General features: G+C 38.1%; 1 protein-coding gene across 1 annotated transcript; it reads right to left on the bottom strand.

The window, feature by feature from the left end:
- Positions 1 to 71: 71 nt before the first annotated feature.
- On the bottom strand, positions 72 to 21,533 carry LOC121382866 (DBH-like monooxygenase protein 2 homolog). Its single transcript, XM_041512496.1, has 10 exons — positions 21,529 to 21,533; positions 19,754 to 19,946; positions 18,250 to 18,379; positions 17,167 to 17,265; positions 15,888 to 16,067; positions 12,651 to 12,805; positions 10,142 to 10,385; positions 6,197 to 6,293; positions 4,236 to 4,512; positions 72 to 445 (listed from the first exon to the last, which is right to left on the bottom strand). Exons 1-10 carry the CDS (start codon positions 21,531 to 21,533, stop codon positions 155 to 157), a joined length of 1,671 nt encoding a protein of 556 aa, XP_041368430.1. The 3' UTR covers positions 72 to 154.
- Positions 21,534 to 23,591: the final 2,058 nt, after the last annotated feature.

The raw sequence follows: 23,591 nt of genomic DNA, 5'->3' as shown, positions 1-23,591 counted from the left end.
TCTGTGTTGTTGTCATCTGTTTTGTTGTTGTTGTCATCTGTGATGTTGGTGGTGGTGATGTTGTTATTATAATATGTATTATTATTATTATGTTGTTGTTATTATTATGTTGCTACAACTCGCTTTCCAGTGAGCAGATCCACATCTGTTTCAACTACATGACTAGGTGAACCAAGACGGTGATGGACAAGGTTGTCCAAACAGAAATCAGCACGACCGCGCCACTGTTGGGGTTGGGCGACTGGACAGGTGGGGGCGCCACTTGACAGTCGCATGACCTCAGAGCAGAGGCAAGTTTGATGTCCTCTATTTTGTGTGAATTTGCCAAAATGTGCAGTTTGATGTCGAAGAGCTGACCTTTGAAACAATGATGTTGTCTCATCTCTTCCACCACGGCTGGACATTCGGGTCGACAGCTGCCGTAGAAATTGCAGTTGCTCATCACCTAGAGAGAAAAGACGACAAACAATGTATGCATATTTTATAACAGCCAGTGTGTTACATCCTGTTTATCCATTGTTGGTCGAGTAATATTACCTTTCAATGTCCGACTGGCGTTTATTCACGTCATCCTTGTTAAATAGGTCAACCAATAAGCCATACGTTTACACAGCCAGTCTTCGATAAACGTTTGCAAACTATTTTTAACTGGTTCGCGAAGTGGTAATTCGTTATAGTTTGTAGCATAGAAAAAGAAACAGTTTAGCGAACATTAGCGACAAACGACTGACGGAACAGGTTTACACCAGGTATCTGGGTTGGCAGTCGAGAAAGACAAACTATGATGCTTATTGAAATAGTCTTACACCTCGTAACATGGACAGACATTCACTTTACGATACTGGGACACAAACTCAGGTGCTTACAATATTAAATTCCGTGTTCAGCGCACTGAGCCGTGTGTGTCTGTGTGCGCGCGCGTGCGTGTGTGTGTGTGTGTGTGTGTGTGTGTGTGTGCGACTGTGTGTGCATCTGTGTGTGTGTGTGTGTGTGTGTGTGTGTGTTGGGAAGGAAGGAAATAAATGTTTTATTTAACGACGCGCTCGACACATTTTATTTTCGGTTATATGGCGTTAGACATATGGTTAAGGACCACTGAGACAGGAAACCCACTGTTGCTATCTCATGGGCAATTTTCGATTAGCAGTAAGGGATCTTTTATATGCACCATCCCACAGACAGGATAGTACATACCACGGCCTTTATTACAATAGTTGTGGAGCACTGGCTGAAACCAGAAATGTCCCAATGGGTCCACCGATGGGGATCGATCCTAGCCCGTGGAGAAAATCTTGTTTTCACGGAATTCCGATTTACTGTGAGATATATATATATACTAACGGAAAAAAAAAAAACGCAAGGGTTTTTTTTCGGTGGTAAATATTTCAAATGTTTTATTGATGATTATTTCATTGTTTGGATTTTTAGGTTTATGTTTTCATTACTGAATACATTTTGACAAGTTTTGTTGTTTTATCACAGACGGTGTTTGCATGGATGACGTTGCAATGTGGGTACCCAACTCCATTTCCTGATCCAAATCCGGGCTACAGTCGCTGCTCTAACTTTCCTTACCATTGACCCAATTAAGTTGTTAATGGGCGTTGACGCGCTTCCTGACCCTCTTGTCCAGCTCGTTCCACAAATGTTTGATCTGGTTCAAAACAGGACACAAGGGTGGCCAATCGAGCATTGGGGCATTGTTGAGGAAGTTAAGACAAACCCTCGCCACGTGCGGCCTCGCATTGTCCTGTTACAACGTAAGGTTAAGTGGAAGGACCAACGTAACGACGTCGTGGGCTGAGGCCCAAAACATACCGGGTCTGGGTCTGGGTCTGGATCTGGCGAGTATGACGCCAGTCCAAAATGAAACGCATTGAATCGAATGTGACAAAACACTCCGCGTCTGTTCTGACGTCAACTACAGATCTGTCAACAGGCGTTACATCTTCATAAATCAAGGCTAATATTCGTTCCTCGTATTCAGCCTTGATACATGTTGTCAAGAAATCGTGCCACAAAATGCTTAAATTTCATTGGATGCGATGAGATCTGATTGCAACGAATCGCAACGCTCCTTATAGATTCTCTTGTTATTGTAAACAAAGATGGCAGCGTCAGCGTCCGGCGGTTAATTTTTGATATTGCTTTCAAGATTGTCACATGTTACCGATGCTGTGATTGGTCAGCGATGTCATCGTGTAAGGGACATAATCGGTGTTATAAATTTTCTTCCAATAGAGGGCGCTAGTAGTGGATATCAGTAATCTTGACTACATGTATCAAGGCTGAATACGAGGAACGAATATTAGCCTTGATTTATGAAGATGCGCTGTTTCTCCACATTGCCAGACTGGTAGCTGCACAATGTTTTCTTAAAGGGACAGTCCCGAGTTTGCTGCATTGTAAGATGTTTCCGACTAATAAAATATTTCTACGATTAAATTACATATTAAATATATTTTATTGTTTAGAATATCAGTGTCTGTATAATCAATGTGTTTCTGGTCATCTCAATATTTGTAAGAAGCCCAAACTAGATGTTGTCTTTAAATAATTTCGTATGTACGAAAAAAATATTTGTAGGAAATAAAATGAAATTTTACCTAGTACAAATATTAAAACGACCAGAAACACATTTAATATACAGCCACTAATATTTTATGCAGAAAAATACTTTTATATGTAATTACAATCGTTAAAAAGTCTCCGTTAGTCGATAACATCTTTAAAATTGCAGCAAACTCAGGAATGTCCCTTTAATAACTAACAGCAAAGGTATATATTAATCAATGTGGATTTCTCATACTTCTTGTTGACGTTTATAGAAGTAAATTTGTCTAAAGATATGAACGTATTAATATATATTGATAACACGTTACAGTTACAGACCCAGACGTCGAAATATATTTGCCACACTCGCCAGACCCGGCGTATATTTGGCCTTACGTCGAACTCCCGCAACCTATTCCTAACCGTTCGTGGCCACACTGGGTGACCACGAATGCCTACAACCCGACTCGCCGTATGAAATCGGTTACCGAGGTGTGTGAGACGTATGCTTCTATCTTGACGTGACAACGTAATACGCAAACGTCCGCTTCTGGGACGGTCAGCTAATCTTCCTGTGGCTCTGAGACGCCTAACTAAGCGAGTTATCCTTGACTCATGTACCCCAAATTTCTGGACGATGAGACGTTGCGATTGGGCCAGCATAATTAGACAAACAGCCCTACCCCTATGAACTTGTAACATTGACGGCATTTTGCTTTTCAATCGTGTTGAAATGAAATGATCTGGACTCGATGTGGACTTTTCAAAACTTCGATTTGGTATGGCGTTCAAATCCATAGCACGTGGCAGTGGCCCGCATGCACAAATGTTATATAAAACCTATATTTTAGAAGCTATCTTAGCGCTACGAAATCGTAAAAGCGTCGTAGGCTCTGACCATCACTATGGCTTCGAAAATATGGTCCAGTTTAATAACATGTTTCAGCATGTTTGCTTTTTTTCTTCAAATTAACAATAAGATGATGTCACGTCATCCTGACGTCATTGAGAGAAACATTTTAATTATATAATCTCATTTCTATTAATATCATTTTTATTATATACATGGTAAAATAATGATGACACAATGTCCTGTAGTCGAGTGTAAGTTTTTTAACTTGTCGTTCCATTCGCTTTGTGTTTGTGGGGGTTTTTTTGGAGGATCATTTTGTTAGGTATGTTTGCATAGCAGTATTATTAAGTAATTATTAATTAAATAAAGATACTTTTTATTCGTGTATTTAAAAATACCATGGTCAAATACATTTTCAACAAAAGTTGAACCGGAAGAAATATATCATGGCGTTACCTGTTTTCGATAGGATCAGCAAAATACATTAACAAAAAAAGCGAAATATATTGTCAAAAACTAGCATAGATGTATATAATAAATATACCATTTTATGGTGTTGTTTCGAATACGATTTTTATGTCAACGAGTGAAGTGTGCAAGCCATATTTTCACTCATTGCTTCGCAATTGATTAAAATATGGTTTTCACACATCACGGGATGAGATCAAACACGTATTCGACCCCCCCCCCCCCCCCACACACACATGAAATAGCTTTTATATCATTAAAGAGAAGAGAGAGAGAGAGAGAGAGAGAGAGAGAGAGAGAGACAGAGAGACAGACAGACAGACATACAGTATAGGACGGTTGGTCTGTCTTGTTTGTGTACCTTTCTGCTGATTGCCCTGGCGTCAGGATGAGTCGTGTTGAACATGATATTCCAACAGGCCATGTCTTGTTTCTTTGGCAACTCGCAGTTGGAGACGTTCTTCCATGTCGTGCATGTATTCGTGACGTTCTGTTTGGGGTACACCGTGAACAAGCCAAAACACATCTCGTCGTAAGAGCCTTCGCCAAAATATGTCGTCTGCTTCTTGGAGAGAGAGCGAAACACGCACGTCGTCTTCAGGTGGTCTCCGGGTCGAATCTCTACAGGCTCGTCGTACCTAAATAAACGTTAAACCATCGGTGAGGCACAATCAGTCAAGTGCAAGTGAATTGAATAAATACAAAATCCTACTTTAATGACAGTTATATATATTACATTGGCGTAGGAAGGTGGCATAAAGTGGGAGGCACACACACGTACATGTATATATAAATATATATAAACCATCGTTGCTGCTACTATATCAAGAAAAAAAGGGTGTATGCCCCCCTTGCCCCCCCCCCCCCCCCCACTCCCCGCTTATTATCTTATTAATTACACGTAAGTAGTATTAAAACTTTTACATACTGCCAAAACGACGTTAAAGAGAAAGTTATGTGTTTTTTAACCGTAACGTACATACGGCGCTTTTTCCTGCACAGTTAACTTATATTTCACAAATAGCAATTGATTTCGGTGGTGTTGATTTCTGTGAACTGTACCACACTAACATTAGGTAACTACTGTGAACGAAAGAAGGAAGTATTTATTTACCGTCGCTCTCAACACTTTTTATTTACGGTAATATGACGTCGAATATATGGTTAAGGACTACACAGAAATTAGAGAGGAATCCCGCTACCGCTACTCTATGGGATACTCTTTTTCGATTAATTACCAGCAAGGGATCTTTGATATAGGCCTACCATGGTCTTTGCTACATCAATTATGGTCACTCACTGGAATGAGAAATAGCCCAATGGGCCCACCGACGGGGATTGAGTCTATACTTACAACAAATTAGGCTATACCACTGGACTACGCCCTCTCCCCCACCCCACAATCACTATGAAGTAATCAAACATGTGTCCTTAAATCAAGCACCAACATGTGGGATATGACAATGTAATATCACAAATCTGACACAGTATTCGCCAACATTGATGGGATTCGAACCTAATACACTGACAGCCCTTATCGTCAAACCCGACGATGTTGTTATGTTGACCTACTACACTGACAGCCCTTATCGTCAAACCCGACGATGTTGCTATGTTGACCTACTAAACTGGGTGGGAGTCAAGTCATTTATATGCGCTAAAGTATTCCAGTCATTAGTGTTTCACAACTGAGTAAGTAACCATTATTCTCCAGTTTCTACTGCACATGTAATGTTCACTGTGGTTTCCTTTATTGGGGCTAGACTGTTTATAAATAGAGGATTCGTCACAGGTGTGTTTTCTAATATGAAAAATATCAACCGAGTCTTATGTTAATCGGTATTTGTTGAGGCTCTGCAGACAAAAATCGATTAACTAGATGAGGTTGATATTTTATATGTTAGAAAACACGAGTAGCGAATTCTGTTTAACCTATAACACTTTTAAATTCAATATTTAGTACATTAAAGTTCGGAAGTCGCGATTAGCATAAATGTAGTTTGTCGTCACGCACTTTACCTAAATCTCATCAAAATTTTACGCTCAGTCTTGTTGGCTGTAAATAAATGACCCATTGACAGCAAAACATTATTAATCAAGTCGTTACTGGTACATATCAAATGGGTTTATGACATGGATATCATGGGAAAGTTATAGGATAAATGAAATATATCTCTGCAATTGTATTCAACAGCATAGAAATGTTGTCTGCTATAAATGTGTGTTTCATTTGCTTGTGTAGCACTTTCATACACATAGGACAATACATACCATGGCCTTTGATAGACACCAGTTGTGTATGACTGGTTGGGATGAACTTACCGGTGAACAACAGGCGTGTCGTAGCTGTAAACGGGATCGTATGCCAGATCGGTGATCTTCGTGTCTCCTCGGAACAGTTCGACATTTTGTTCGAAACCTGATCAGTAAAATAATGTTATAACTGACATGCGTACTTATTTCCGAATACGATATAACCACTATAACCAACGAGACGGTGGGTGGGGTGGGGTGGGGTGGGGGGCAAGGTCAACTGCCTCCCCCCCCCCCCCCCCCCAGTGCTGGAGCAAAACCTCAAAATCGAGCAAATATTATAGACGTATTCGGGTAAAAATGTGCTAACGTGAGACCTTTTTACCATAAATTTCCATCATTCTACCCTCAAAATTAGTTGTAATCCATGCATTTGCAACCCTATATAGCTGTTTAGTAGTATAGTAATGCTAGTATGAATAAATGTTGTTATCCAGATTCGGGCACTTTCGTTCAATTCGGGCAAAACTCAGCCTGATAACCCAACCCCCACCCCACCCTTGCAAAAATGGGCACCCGTACGCCTATGCTATAAACTGGTGATGTTATTCACCTCCTTGAATAGAGGTGATTGTGTTAAATGCGCAGAACGTAGTTTTAACCCGTGAAAATGGACACTAAGTTTAGTTAATCTGCAAACCTGCAACACATTTGAATAAGGTTATAACAGAGAGAAGATAAAGTTTGTGATGTTTAAAACAGGGAAAGATCGTCCAAAACTAGATTAAAGCTTGTCTCGATAACCTTTTTTTCTTATATCAGACCAACGTGCGTTTTTAGAATTTTGACAAAATGCATTTTGGGTATTACAAAAACCTGGATGACCAGAACCACTTCAGGTGTACGAAAATTAATATTCTAAATAATAAAATGTAACTACTTCTAATTTAAATTATCAAAAACGGCTTTAATAGTAAAAAAAATACTTTGTAGAGTTTTAAAACAAGGGTCTGTCACTTTAATTGGACATATCTCGACAGTGGAGTGAATTTCACAAAATATCCTAACATAATGTGAACAGTGAGAAGTCCCGGCGGAATTTACGAAAATATCTTAACATAATGTGAACAGTGAGAAGTCCCGGCCGAATTTACGAAAATATCTTAACATAATGTGAACAGTGAGAAGTCCCGGCCGAATTTACGAAAATATCCTAACATAATGTGAACAGTGAGAATTTCCCGGCCGAATTTACGAAAATATCTTAACATAATGTGAACAGTGAGAAGTCCCGGCCGAATTTACGAAAATATCTTAACATAATGTGAACAGTGAGAAGTCCCCGCCGAATTTACGAAAATATCCTAACATAATGTGAACAGTGAGAAGTCCCGGCCGAATTTACGAAAATATCCTAACATAATGTGAACAGTGAGAAGTCCCGGCCGAATTTACGAAAATATCCTAACATAATGTGAACAGTGAGAAGTCCCGGCCGAATTTACGAAAATATCCTAACATAATGTGAACAGTGAGAAGTCCCGGCCGAATTTACGAAAATATCCTAACATAATGTGAACAGTGAGAAGTCCCGGCCGAATTTACGAAAATATCCTAACATAATGTGAACAGTGAGAAGTCCCGGCCGAATTTACGAAAATATCCTAACATAATGTGTACAGTGAGAAGTCCGGACCGAATTTACGAAGCCTGGTTTCTTTTAAACGCACGTGCCTAAACATTGTAAATGTCTGTAGTTACACGCGAGGAGGTCTAAACGTTGTGAATGTCTGTAGTTACACGCGAGGAGGTCTAAACGTTGTGAATGTCTGTAGTTACACGCGAGTAGGTCTAAACATTGTAAATGTCTGTAGTTACACGCGAGTAGGTCTAAACATTGTGAATGTCTGTAGTTACACGCGAGTAGGTCTAAACCATTGTAAATGTCTGTAGTTACACGCGAGTAGGTCTAAACATTGTAAATGTCTGTAGTTACACGCGAGTAGGTCTAAACATTGTAAATGTCTGTAGTTACACGCGAGTAGGTCTAAACGTTGTGAATGTCTGTAGTTTAGGTCTAAACATTGTAAATGTCGTAGTAGGTCTAAACATTGTAAATGTCATTGTAAATGTCTGTAGTTACACGCGAGGAGGTCTAAACATTGTAAATGTCTGTAGTTACACGCGAGTAGGTCTAAACGTTGTGAATGTCTGTAGTTACACGCGAGGAGGTCTAAACGTTGTAAATGTCTGTAGTTACACGCGAGTAGGTCTAAACCATTGTAAATGTCTGTAGTTACACGCGAGTAGGTCTAAACCATTGTAAATGTCTGTAGTTACACGCGAGTAGGTCTAAACATTGTAAATGTCTGTAGTTACACGCGAGTAGGTCTAAACATTGTAAATGTCTGTAGTTACACGCGAGGAGGTCTAAACATTGTGAATGTCTGTAGTTACACGCGAGTAGGTCTAAACATTGTGAATGTCTGTAGTTACACGCGAGTAGGTCTAAACATTGTGAATGTCTGTAGTTACACGCGAGTAGGTCTAAACCATTGTAAATGTCTGTAGTTACACGCGAGTTGGTCTAAACCATTGTAAATGTCTGTAGTTACACGCGAGTAGGTCTAAGTCAGGCTTTGTAAATTCGTCCCTCTATGTTTACAAGTATTTGATAATTAGTTCACTCAGAAAATAACGCAATATTAAGGAAAGGCGGCCGTATGTTTACTGTAAAGTACAGTATAGTATAGTATAGTTTATTAGCTTTAAGCCTTACGGCTCATAGGCATATACATATACATTCAATAAACAATGATACAAACAGATAATATATACAATGGGTGATTGTGTAATTGGAGGATGGACAGTTATATATGCTTAGAACGTAAAAAGGTTGCATGTTTGAGAAATGTACCGAGATTACATAGTTCTTTTCTGTTTTGAACTGATAATAATTGTACAATTTTAAACATAGATGGTTTGAACCAATAATATTTTTTTTATGTAAGTAATTCGTAAACCTGTATACAATGGACATATCAGAATAAAATGATATTCGTCTTCTATATCGTCCTTATTGCACAATTTACATTTTCTTTCCGATCTTTCTATACCATAATATCTTCCTTGTTCAATGAAGATATTTATGTATATTTTGAAGTCTCTGATTGTATTTAATCGTGTATTAAGTAACCTAGTTTTGCACATAAACGTAAATTTACGAGTATTAAACTATTGTTATAATTACATATACAGAATGCATAATACAGTTGAAAATGTAGGTCAGTTAATTTCTGTTGTGTTTACCGCGACTCATCTTCCATCCTGGCGTAACTGTCTGTGTAACTAACACGAAATGCGTCACTGCTAATTATAAACATAAAGTTACCATGTTTTGTGAAATTGGCCACCGTTAAAGTGGTTCATGAGAGCAGTAACTGTCAAAACGTCCTTTTAACGTGTTCAGGTATTCTGAACGAGAAAACCGTTATCCATAACCACATCCGTTTATCTGCATAATGCAAAGAATAATGGGCATTTGGTAAAATGGTGGTTGATTCCATGAGCTTTATCAACGAGGATGTTGCATGTTATACGGTGTTGTCAGTGTCTCTATAATCCAGTGTGTTTCTAGGTGTCCTAATTTTTATCCCTTGGACAATCTTGTGCCGATATACCATCTGGAAAGCAATAACTATTTTGTCACTTGTAGTAGCTGAAACAAGATTTTACCCTTCACTAATTCTAGGACGAAATTGTAAATGATATGTAATTTTAATGGCTAAAAATAAGTCCGTGATATTCTTCCAAGTGGGAGTGAGAACAGCAAACTGCATCATATAGACTACTATTAACGACTGCCATCAGACAATATTTGATATATGATTGTTTCCCATTTATAGAACGCCATATATTATGACTTTTAATATACCTGCTGTGAAACAATCGTTAAAATGAAAATCAACTCAAAGAGTTCACTTAAAAGCCGAACATACAACGCAAAGGTCTTACCTAAGTAGTGCATGTGATTCAAAGCACTGGTCACGTGTATGGGTCCTTTAAGGATTTCGTTGGTGCATTCAGCAGGACACAGTGATGACTGCGTTACACGGGGTTGTCCTGGCGGGATCTCCAGCCACATTGCGCCTGTCATGAAGAAACCAGCGTCGTACTTCCGGCGTTTCGGAGTGTAGAAGATCGTAAAACCGGAAGAGTCCACGTAGTCCTCTGTTAACTCGGGATTTGTCCAGTGAAACTGGGGAGAGCAAATAAATCAATAAATAAATACTTACTATTATAACATACTGTTTGGATAAATCCCTTTTCATCTACTACTTCTTAGCAATGTCATAAATAAATACTGAACACATTCAGAAGTTGTCCCACTAAATATAACCCAAAGAAATGTACTAACATTTTGAGAAACGAAATAAAAATAGCCAGAGTTGAGTACTGGTAACCTTTTTAATCGTCTTTGCAATCTTGCTTCTAACGAACCTAACACTCACCATGGAATATAAGATTTTTATTGATGTATACGCTAGATACTCATCCGTCAACGCATTAGACCAATAAATTACGAAAATAACATTTTGGAATGAATGAATGCATATTTAACGACACCCCAGCACGAAGTATATATCGGCTATTGGGTGTCAAACTAACATTTTGGACGTGAGTCAAAAAAGAAGAACGCCTGTCGTTATGGTAATGTTATAAACGAACATGGTATTAACTGTAACGATGTTTCAATGCCATGTTACTCTTGCTGTTTAATAATCTGTGTGTATGTATATATATATATATATATATATATATATATATCGTTCAGAAAACAATAACCGTTAAGTACTATGTTATTTGCAAAGTTACAATGAGCCTTCCACGGGGCATACAGAGGAACATTATTGCTGTTATACGGTATTTATACGACAATGTTAAATGTTGTGTCAAATATAATAACGACCATGTTAAATGTTGTGTCAAATATAATAACGACCATGATAAATGCTGTGTCAGGTATAACAACGACGATGTTAAATGTTGTGTCAAATATAATAACGACCATGTTAAATGTTGTGTCAAATATAATAACGACGATGTTACATTTTGTCAAATATACTGAACAGCATTGAAAACGCACCACCAAGAAATGTTTGGATTTCGAAAAGAATACCTCAGCAATAAATGTTTTTGTTGTGAACAGCAATATATGGATGATTGGTAATGACAAGAAACAAATCAGGATGGACAATCATTGATTAGTTTTAATTCATCTACGTATGAACGACACGTGGGGTCACAATAAAAAGTCAATAGCGCGTATGACCACCATCTGCAGCAACACAAGCCATGCAACGTCTTCTCGTCGACCCGATAAGTCTGCGAATAGTGTTCTGGGGGATAGCATTCCACTCCTGCTGTAGTGATTTTTCCAGTTCTCTAAGGTTATTCATTTGTGGACGACGTGAGATGCGTTGACCAAGGTAATCCCAAAGATACTCTATTGTCCATCAATCAGGAGACAGTGCTGGTCATTCAAGCAAAGGGACATTATTGTTCGCTAGATACTGTGTGCGCTCGGGCGTTGTCTTGCTGAAATGTGTGCATATCCCGATGCTGATGAAAGAAGGGAATGACGTGATTTTGCAAGACGTTATCCGGTAGTAAATGGCATTCATTCTGCCACGGCAAAAATGGAGTGCTGTTTGGTGATGATAACTCCTCGTCGACCTTGAACAGTTCGTGCAGTCCTGGCAGCTAGCAGCGTTCGATCACGAATATGGAGGCGGACAATATGACGATCTTGTCGTGATGTCGTAACACGTCGTTGGTCTAGACGTGGACGGTCCTTGGTGCTTCCTGTCTCCTGGTATTTCTTGTGGAGTTTAGTGATTGTTGAATGGTGACATCCAAACCGCTGTGCGAGGACTCTACTCGAAATGTCGACTTGAAGCATGCCTAAGGCACGTTCACGATCCTCAGCTGTAAACCTTGCCATCACTTGTTTAACGTTCCCTCAAAGACTACTTCATAAATAAAGTGGCTATTCAGACATCATCTTTTATAGCCCCAATCAGCATGATTTGCACATTCAATTTACGTTTTTCATGCTATGCATGCAGTATATTGTGTTTTGGTGTTGTGTTTCATGGAGTGTTCGGGCAATCGTTTTTTGTAAGTTTTTCGTCGTCATGCACTGTCTATAAGGTAGTACGGTACTTATTCATTGATATTTTTAATGCTGATATACGACCCATTCACATTTGTTATCATCAACTGGTGGTGCGTTTTCAGTGCTGTTCAGTATATAGTAACGTTCAGACTTTATGTGTAAAAACGGTTTACTTCGTGAATATGTGTGTCGGTCATATTATTATTGTCAGATGCAATTACTTTTAAATAATCTACACTCATCTCTAAATACAAATGTTCTTATGATTAATGACAATTACTTAATGAAGTGACAGTTGAAGTGAAGTTAATGAAGTGACATCAATGAATGGAGATATGACGATACCTGAAGAGCTGCCTTCTTCGTTCCAGTTTTACCAATGTGAAAGCCGGCGTCTTTGTAAAGACAATCCCCCGTCATGCCTAGCGTCCAGATTCCGATAACCTCTCCACACCCTTCTTGGCTCATGTAGCATAGATTGGGCTCTGTGGTGGTCTTCACTGTGATAATAACGGAACAACACGTCTTACACACCCGTTACAGAGAACAACACGTCTTACACACCCGTTACAGAGAACAACACGTCTTACACACACCCGTTACAGAGAACAACGCGTCTTACACACCCGTTACAGAGAACAACGCGTCTTACACACCCGTTACAGAGAACAACGCGTCTTACACACCCGTTACAGAGAACAACGCGTCTTACACACCCGTTACAGAGAACAACACGTCTTACACACCCGTTACAGAGAACCACACGTCTTACACACCCGTTACAGAGAACAACACGTCTTACACACCCGTTACAGAGAACAACGCGTCTTACACACCCGTTACAGAGAACAACGCGTCTTACACACCCGTTACAGAGAACAACGCGTCTTACACACCCGATACAGAGAACAACGCGTCTTACACACCCGTTACAGAGAACAACGCGTCTTACACACCCGTTACTGAGAACAACACGTCTTACACTCCCGTTACAGAGAACAACACGTCTTACACACCCGTTACAGAGAACAACACGTCTTACACACCCGTTACAGAGAACAACACGTCTTACACACCCGTTACAGAGAACAACACGTCTTACACACCCGTTACACAGAACAACACGTCTTACACACCCGTTACAGAGAACAACACGTCTTACACACCCGTTACAGAGAACAATATGTCTTACATACACCCGTTACAAAGAACAACACGTCTTACACACCCGTTACAAAGAACAACACGTCTTACACACCCGTTACAAAGAACAACACGTCTTACACACGTTACAGAGAACAACACGTTACAGAGAACAACACGTCTTACACACCCGTTACACCCGTTACAGAACAACACGTCTTACACGTTTTACACCCGTTACAGAGAACAATACGTCTTACACACCCGTTACAGACAACAACGTGTCTTACACACCCGTTACAAAGAACAACACGTCTTACACACCCGTTACAGAGAACAATACGTCTTACACACCCGTTACAGACAACAACGTGTCTTACACACCCGTTACAGAGAACAACACGTCTTACACACCCGTTACAGAGAACAATACGTCTTACACACCCGTTACAGACAACAACGTGTCTTACACACCCGTTACAAAGAACAACACGTCTTACACACCCGTTACAGAGAACAACACGTCGTACACGCCCGTTACAGAGAACAATACGTCTTACACACCCGTTACAGACAACAACGTGTCTTACACACCCGTTACAAAGAACAACACGTCTTACACACCCGTTACAGAGAACAACACGTCTTACACACCCGTTACAGAGAACAACACGTCTTACACACCCGTTACAAAGAACAACACGTCTTACACACCCGTTACAGAGAACAACACGTCTTACACACCCGTTACAGAGAACAACACGTCTTACACACCCGTTACAGAGAACAACACGTCTTACACACCCGTTACAAAGAACAACACGTCTTACACGCCCGTTACAGAGAACAACACGTCTTACACACACCCGTTACAGAGAACAATATGTCTTACACACCCGTTACAGAGAACAACATGTCTTACACACCCATTACAGAGAACAACGTGTCTTACACACTCGTTACAGAGAACAACGTGTCTTACATGTCAGTTACAGAGAACAACACGTCTTACACATCCGTTAGAGAGAATAACATATCTTACACTCCCGTTACAGAGAACAACATGTCTTACACGTCAGGTACAGAGAACAACACGTCTTACACACCCGTTACAGAGAACAACACGTCTTACACATCCGTTGGAGAGAACAACACGTCTTACACACCCGTTACAGATATCAACATGTCCTACACACCCGTTACAGAGAACAACATGTTTTACACACCCGTTACAGAGAACAACACGTCTTACACATCCGTTAGAGAGAACAACTTGTCTTACACACCCGTTACAGAGAACAACATGTCTTAGACACCCGTTACAGAGAACAACGTGTCTTACACGTCAGTTACAGAGAACAACATGTCTTAGACACCCGTTACAGAGAACAACGTGCCTTAGACCATTGCAGAGAACAACATGTCTTAGACACCCGTTACAGACAACAATATGTCTTACACACCCGTTACAGACAACAACATGTCTTAGACACCCGTTACAGAGTCCAACGCGTCTTACACACCCGTTACAGAGAACAACGCGTCTTAGACACCCGTTACAGAGAACAACATGTCTTAGACACCCGTTACAGAGAACAACGCGTCTTACACACCCGTTACAGAGAACAACATGTCTAAGACACCCGTTACAGAGAGCAACATGTCTTAGACACCCGTTACAGAGAACAACGCGTCTTACACACCCGTACAGAGAACAATGTCATGTCTAAGACACCCGTTACAACAGACACCCGTCAGAGAACAACATGTCGTGCACACCAGTTACAGAGAACAACACGTCTTACACACCCGTTACAGAGAACAACATGTCTTACACACCCGTTACAGAGAACAACACGTCTTACACACCCGTTACAGAGAACAACACGTCTTAGACACCCGTTACAGAGAACAACATGTCTTAGACACCCGTTACAGAGAACAACGCGTCTTACACACCCGTTACAGAGAACAACATGTCTAAGACACCCGTTACAGAGAACAACATGTCGTGCACACCAGTTACAGAGAACAACACGTCTTACACACCCGTTACAGAGAACAACATGTCTTAGACACCCGTTACAGAGAACAACATGTCTTAGACACCCGTTACAGAGAACAATATGTCTTACACACACACACTACAAAAAAAAAACATGTCTTACACACACGTTAAAGAAAACGTGTCTTAGATACCCGTTACAGAGAACAACGTGTGTTTGTTTGTTGTTTTATATAATATTACCGGGCCTGCGAACCTTAACCATGACACCGCCGAGGCCGGTGACAGCTTATTATTATTTTTTTTTTTTTTTTACTATTACTATTATTATTAATAGCCAAAAATAATAATAATAAAAATAAAAGAAGAAGAAGAAGAAACAGCTGTAAAAACAATATCTAGCTATATATAACCTTTTGTCATGTTCGCCATACCATTGTCCTTGCATCCGTATAAAACGATGTGGTGCATCACGTTGCTGTTGTTAATGAAAGGCATGGTGGCGATGATGTGGTAGTCATCATCCTGGGGCAGGTCAAAGGTCATACACATGTAGTTGGTTTCAGTTGGTGGCACCTTGGTTGGTGGATATCTTAATGTGACGTTCTTCACAGCTAAAACAAATCACAATTCAAAACAGTTGTATATGATAAAATGTACAGTATTTTATCATTTAAAAGTTTGTTTTGTTTAACGACACCACTAGTGCTCATTGATGTATTAACCATTGGCTATTGCATGTTAAACGTATGGTAATTCTGACATACAGAGAGAAAACTCGCTACATTTTCCCATTAGTAGTAAGTGATATTTTATATACACCATCCCATAGACAGGATAGCAAAAAAAATAAAAACACAGCCTATGATATACCAGTCGTGGTGCACTGGCTAGAACGATAAATAGCGCAATGGGTCCTAGATCGAGCGTTTTACCATTTATCCTTATTAGAACAACATAACAATTTAACCTGTTTCACAAATACATAATGAAACCAGGTTGGCCATATATTAAAGGCATACTGTCACAGATTTAAGGACCTTATTTCTATAAAAATTACCAATAAATCAAAATTACATTAATTTTTACAGAACAAATCTAGCTATTGCATCATTTTAACTACACCATGATGGAGTGACATCCATGTCAACCCTCTCAGCAATGTTAGTTTTTGAATTATGGACCATTACCATAATTCAATTATTTTTACAAAATACCATTAATAAGTAGAGTACGGCGTTTACGTAGATGGTTGAATAAAGTACATTTAAGAACAAATCAAATATATATATATATTTAAGTATTACTTTGTTAGGTCATGTAATAGGTCAGTGGTCTGTAACGATATGCCTTTAAAGGATATTGAAAAACAAAATCCATTTCACAAAAATATCACTTTGATCGTTTTACTCTTGTACTCTTTATGTGGGTTCACTATTGAATAGAACATGTCCTATTTTCTTTGTTATGTTTAAAGACACAAAACCAATACCCATCCCATTTTCTAGGATGTTTATTTGTAAACAAAAGACTATCGCAATTGATTAGATTCCCGCATGTATCAGATTCAACTGCTATCACTCAATGAATATCGATTTTGTTTTAATTACATTCTTAAGATCTTTGCTACTAAAAGGATTAGAAACAGTGCATCATAACATTATACTGTCGTGTAACTAGAATTCAAACTATATGCACGTGAAACAAACATACCTGGATCTTTAATGGCGTCACATTTAAATTCTCCTGCGTCACAGGAAACCCAGATATTCTTTGTTTTACATTTCGCGTCACCCCATGGGTCGCACACACCTGAAAAGCAGATATATATTTTAAAGGTTTTTTTCGAAATAGTATACAGTATGCACAGATTATAAGATGTTCGTGGGAAAATTCGACTATTTACAGACAGGAAAATTGTAATGTTACAAGAAATATAATGTTGCGTGTGCTCTACCATATTAAACCACTTTAGGACATGACAACACTTTCTTCTAGTAAATAAACAAACCACACCGAAAATGTACTATCTCGCAAGGTCAAACTATATATAGCGCATTCAATAGTGTCACGACTGAACTAAATTCCTACTCAAAATTATAACCAGTTGGATATATACACACACACACACACACACATACACACACACATACATACACACACATGCACACATACACACACATACACACATACATACACGCACACACATACATACACGCACACACACACATACACACACATACATATACATACACACACACATACATACACATATACACACACATACACACACACATACACACATACACACATACATACACAAATACACACACATACACACAGACACACATACACACATAGACACACACATACACACACACATACACAAACACGCATACACACATACACACAGACATATACACACACATACATACACACACACACATACACACACACGCATACATACACACAAATACACACACATACACACACACATACATACACACACACAAGTATATTTGCTTCTTTTATTTTTTGTCACATATGATTCTGGAATGAAACACTGAAATCTGTTTTATTATTATGATGACATGCAACTATATACTAACTACATCATTGATAAAGGTGAAACAATTGCTGGATGAAATAATTTTATTTGTATAAAATACCATTCAAACAACACTTGGATGCATGTCATTTACAATAATTAATTCTATGAGTTTACGATTTACCATAACCTAAAAAAAACCTCGAAAATTAAATTATAAGTTTTAAAAGACTACAAAAATCAAGAACCTGGATGTGTGATGTTTGTTACTCTGGTGGGAAACTGTCCAGGACTCCAAATACAGTCCGGATCACCAAGTTCCTGTCCGTTCGTCCGTCCGTCTCCATCCGAGTCTTTCCTACACAGTTCTCGTGTCCACTGTGAGAAGAACATTTTGACAACATGAAGAAAACATGGGCAGATATTGCACACCATTGATAGAATGTTAACATTCAAGTCAGTGACAGACATCAAAGATCTGCTAGTTTTACATTTACAGTGGCAGATATTGCACACCATTGATAGAATGTTAACATTCAAGTCAGTGACAGACATCAAAGATCTGCTAGTTTTACATTTACAGTGGCAGATATTGCACACCATTGATAGAATGTTAACATTCAAGTCAGTGACAGACATCAAAGATCTGCTAGTTTTACATTTACAGTGGCAGATATTGCACACTATTGATAGAATGTTAACATTCAAGTCAGTGACAGACATCAAAGATCTGCTAGTTTTACATTTACAGTGGCAGATATTGCACACTATTGATAGAATGTTAACATTCAAGTCAGTGACATACATCAAAGATCTGCTAGTTTTACATTTACAGTGGCAGATATTGCACACTATTGATAGAATGTTAACATTCATTACATTTACAGTGGCAGATATTGCACACCATTGATAGAATGTTAACATGTATGTCAACGACAGGCACTGAAGATTAGCTTGACAGAGAAACACACTTTTACATTGATAGTACACCATTGATAGAATGTTAACTCGCAAGTTAATGACAGACACTGAAGACCGGCCTGATGGGGAAATATAGTTATACATTTAGATGGGCAGCTATGATATAATGTTCACATGCATGTCAGTGACATACAATGAAGACCAATGTCTTGGGGCTGCAGAGTTTTACCGTGATCAGAACACATGGGCTGATGTACATCAGTGTAGAGGTACACCAGTGATAAAACCGTTTGATGCCACATCACGGGGATGAGTGGTGGTCTAAGGTGGATTATTGGATGTAGTTTCTTTAGGATGAAGCGTACTGAAAATGTTTTTAAAATCAGAACACGGACATATTAACAATCAAATAGTGGTTGTTTTTTTAAAGAACAGAAAAGTTAAGTATTTTATAGGGAATGGGAAAGTCGACCATTTACTGGCAATCAAAATGCAGTTCTGTAAATATGAGTTGTTATGGATTGTAATTCTGGCATCGGGTACACAGGTCACCAAGGCGGCCAATACAGTTTCGGGGTGGATACATTCCGAATACAGTGTTAGTTAGAACTTGGCTTAAGGTCGTTCAGGTACAAGCAACGGTGTAGTGTAAAAGCTTTATTAAGCAATTTGTTTGTGCACAAAAACATGGTCGAATGGACAAGAAACCAAACTGTTTAAATGCAATTATTCAAAACAACCGAATGGATGAATCGGTGGTTTAACGTGTTCGAAAATTAATGATCAAATGTTATTTTCTATTTAATGATTAATGTTTTGTAGGATATATACCTTCTTGACTAGCTTAAAGTCCTCTCCAAACGGGTTGAACTTGCCGCCACCGAGGACGTTGCGGTGTCCCACACCCCGCCAAATGAAGTTAGGCTTGCACGGATGGGGTACCTTGTCTCCGTTCGGTATTTCGTCTTGGAAATGTCGGTAAGCGTTACTGGTTGCCACCAGTGCGGCGAAGAACATTAACAATCTAATAAAACATTAACAATTTTACAAACAAAATATTAACAATAAAATAAAACATTAACATTATTACAAACAAAACGTTAACAATCATACAAACAAAATATTAACAATAAAATAAAACATTAACATTATTACAAACAAAACATTAACAAGCATACGAACAAAATATTAACATTATTACAAACAAAATATTAACAATCATAGAAACAAACCATTAAAGGGACATTCCTGAGTTTGCTGCATTGTAAGATGTTTCCGACTAATAAAATAGTTCTACGATTAAACTTACATATTAAGTATGTTTTCTGGTTTAGAATATCAGTGTGTGTGTATTCAATGTGTTTCTGGTCATCTTAATATTTGTACGAAGCACACACTGGATTTGTCTTCAAATAATTTCGTACGTATGAAAAAAAAATATTTTAGGAAATAAAATGAAATTTAACGTTGTACAAATATTAGAACGATCAGAAACACGTTTAATATACAGCCACTAATATGATATGCTACAAAAATATATTTGATATGTAATTACAATCGTTAAAATGTATATGTTAGTCGATAACATCTTAAAAACTGCATCAAACTCAGGAATGTCCCTTTAACAGTCTTACAAACAAAACATTAACAATCTTATAAACAAAACATTGACAATCTTACAAACAAAATATTAACAGTCTTACAGACAAAACATTAACAGTCTTACAAACAAAACATTAACAATCATACAAACAAAACATTAACAGTCTGACAGACAAAACATTAACAATCATACAGACAAAACATTAACAATCTTACAAACTTTCCATCCTCTCTCTCTCTCTCTCTCTCTCTCTCTCTCTCTCTCTCTCTCTCTCTCTCTCTCTCTCTCTCTCTCTCTCTCTCCTTGTATTAATTAAAACATCATGAGTTATTTATGATATCTTTGAGGCGAAATACTTCAGTTTTGCCTTTCAATTGTCAAGATCGTTTTCCGTAGATATCATAGTTTCTTTCGTTGCAACTTCGCATATATTTGGTGAAGTGTCGATATGCATTATTATTTTTAAAGGGACATTCCTGACTTTGCTGCATCTTTTAATACGTTATCGACTAACAGAGCCTTTTTAACTATTGTAATTACATATCAAATATATTTTTCTGCATAAAATATCAGTGGCTGTATATTAAACATGTTTCTGGTCGTTCTAATATATTTATTAGATTACACTTCATTTTATTTCCGAAAATATTATTTTTTCGTACGTACAAAATTACTTGAAGACAGAATCTAGTTGGGGTTTCTTACAAATATTAAGACGACCAGAAACACATTGAATATACAGACACCGATATTCTAAACAAGAAAATATATTTAATATGTAAGTTTAATCGTAGACATATTTTATTAGTCAGAAACATCTTACAATGCAGCAAACTCAGGAATGTCCCTTACTGTTTTGTTTAGCGACATAGATTATTTTGTTTATATCTTTGTGATTATATCTAAATATATTTCAACCTTGCATTTATACGCAAAACAGACTTGACTATCCACTTAAGGGTTAATGCTTAGTTCTTTGATACCATGTCAAATAACAACTTACCCCATTGCCAGTTTACTAACAGTTCTCTGGATTTTGCTATCCCGTGGTGTTTTATTGAAACCTCGAGTCCTTATTTCGCAATGTCTAAATTTCATTAACGTTTGTTGACGCATTCAGACCGATAGCGGTGTTTATTCAAGATGTGTTCCGTGACATCTAGCTGACAAAGCACTCAACTGGTGCTTTGTTGAGTCACTGTCATAAATAGTGGAAGCACGGGTATGCCTCTTTTTAGTTTTCCTTTGTAAATAATATAGTCAAGAACGTTCATAGGTGTACTGGCTCCCATTTTTGTAGGGGGCAGGTTAGATTTTGCCCGAATTAAACGAAAATGCCCGAACCTGGATAACAACATTTATTCATATCAGCATTATTACCAAACAGTGCTAAAACACTCGCTTTATGCGCAGTCGGTTTGAGATCGATCCCTGTCACTGGGACCATTGGGCTATTTCTGGTTGCAGCCAGTGCACCATGACTGGTATATCAAAGGCCGTGGTATGTGCTATCCTGTTTATGGGATGGTGCATTTAAAAGATCCCTTGCTACTAATGGAAAAATGTAGCGGATTTCCACTCTAAGGCTGTATGTCACAATTACCAAATGTTTGACATCCAATAGCCGATGATTAATAAATCAATGTGCTCTAGTGATGTTGTTAAACAAAATCAAACTTTTGGAGTTTTTTACTGCAAAATAGCTATATTAGTTCATGAGCCAGAGGGGTCGGTCGGTACCATCGGGGAGAACGAATGCTAATAGTGATTTGTGTCAAGGCCTACATCCCTAGGGATGGACAATTTATGATAGCATCGCAGAACTCACAGCTTTCTGTGTGTATCTACCCGTTTTAAGACCCTACCCCCATTTCCACGACAGTTATATTTTTACAGAATTGCTAAAGGGTGACTATATTAAAAGCATTTTAAAATATTTGTCAGGGCATTTAGGAATACAAAACTTGGAGGATTGAGAGATAATGGATTGGAGAATTTCGATATATTACCAATATTGGAATCCATTGAGGATTAGGGTCTCATATAACACTTTTTCTGTAACGTTAAAAAATATAAGTCACACAGTTTAGGCTTAGCACCTCAAATATTCTTTTTAAATGTTCTAATTATAACAGAAACTCATTTGGGCATCCAGTTATTATTTACATCCTATAAATAAAGTTTTGTTGCAGGATTTGCTGTGTAATTACACATTTTACCCTACCCCTATTTCCTCAAAAGCAATATTTCAATGGAATTGTTAACAGTAACAAAATAAAACACATTATAAAATATTTATTAGGATTTGCGAGGCAAAAATAAGAGAAAGGCGATTTAGTAGAATATGAATTTCAGAAATAGAAGCAATCGTGTCATCCCTAGAGGGTTATGGTCTCAAGTAACACTTTTTTACATTACGTAGTGCAATTTCCACCATTTCTCAACAGTAATGTCACTTGAAGTTTAGGTTCACACCCTCAAATGTTCCGTTTCAGGGATTTTATTGCACAAAACTCTATTAGGCTGCTAAATACTACTTAGGTCCTACATTTAAAGTGAATTTGACGTTATATGTTGTGAAATGCCATTAAAATGATCTATCATTAGACTAAAACCGATTAAAAGTCTATATTACTGATTTAAAACCCATATTGATCATGTATTTATTGTTATATTTGTAATATAACCATGACTACAAAGGTATTATTGTTTAAATTTGTATCTTCTACAAAGAGTCCATGAAAGATAATAACAAATCATAACATGACTACACCCAAATAAGCATACCGTTGGCTCCACAACTTAAAAAACCAAAACAACACATTTTTATTATATTAAAGTTTCTCTATTTATCAATTGTATTAATACACTAGTAAGTGATTCGGTTGTATACGTTTCCTAAAATGTAATACTAATGCATTACTACCTTCAAAATTATGTTGAACTAATCCAGACATTGAAAATACCATGACATGACAAATGATAGACCTCTATGTCTCCTGAAACTAGAGGCTACCACGAGTCTACGGGCTGGTAGGTACTGGGTTCGGATCCCAGTCGATGCAT

Source organism: Gigantopelta aegis, chromosome 10 (assembly GCF_016097555.1).
Source record: "Gigantopelta aegis isolate Gae_Host chromosome 10, Gae_host_genome, whole genome shotgun sequence".
Taxonomy (NCBI): domain Eukaryota; kingdom Metazoa; phylum Mollusca; class Gastropoda; order Neomphalida; family Peltospiridae; genus Gigantopelta; species Gigantopelta aegis.
This window is presented reverse-complemented; position numbering and strand designations above follow the sequence as displayed.

Bases quoted from the DNA above. Each gene is read 5' to 3' on its own strand.
- LOC121382866 (XM_041512496.1), bottom strand. The intron at 12,806-15,887 runs GTATGGCGAACA...TTATTATCACAG, and splicing joins ATACGGATGCAAGGACAATG to TGAAGACCACCACAGAGCCC. The intron at 10,386-12,650 runs GTATCGTCATAT...TGCTCTCCCCAG, and splicing joins CGAAGAAGGCAGCTCTTCAG to TTTCACTGGACAAATCCCGA.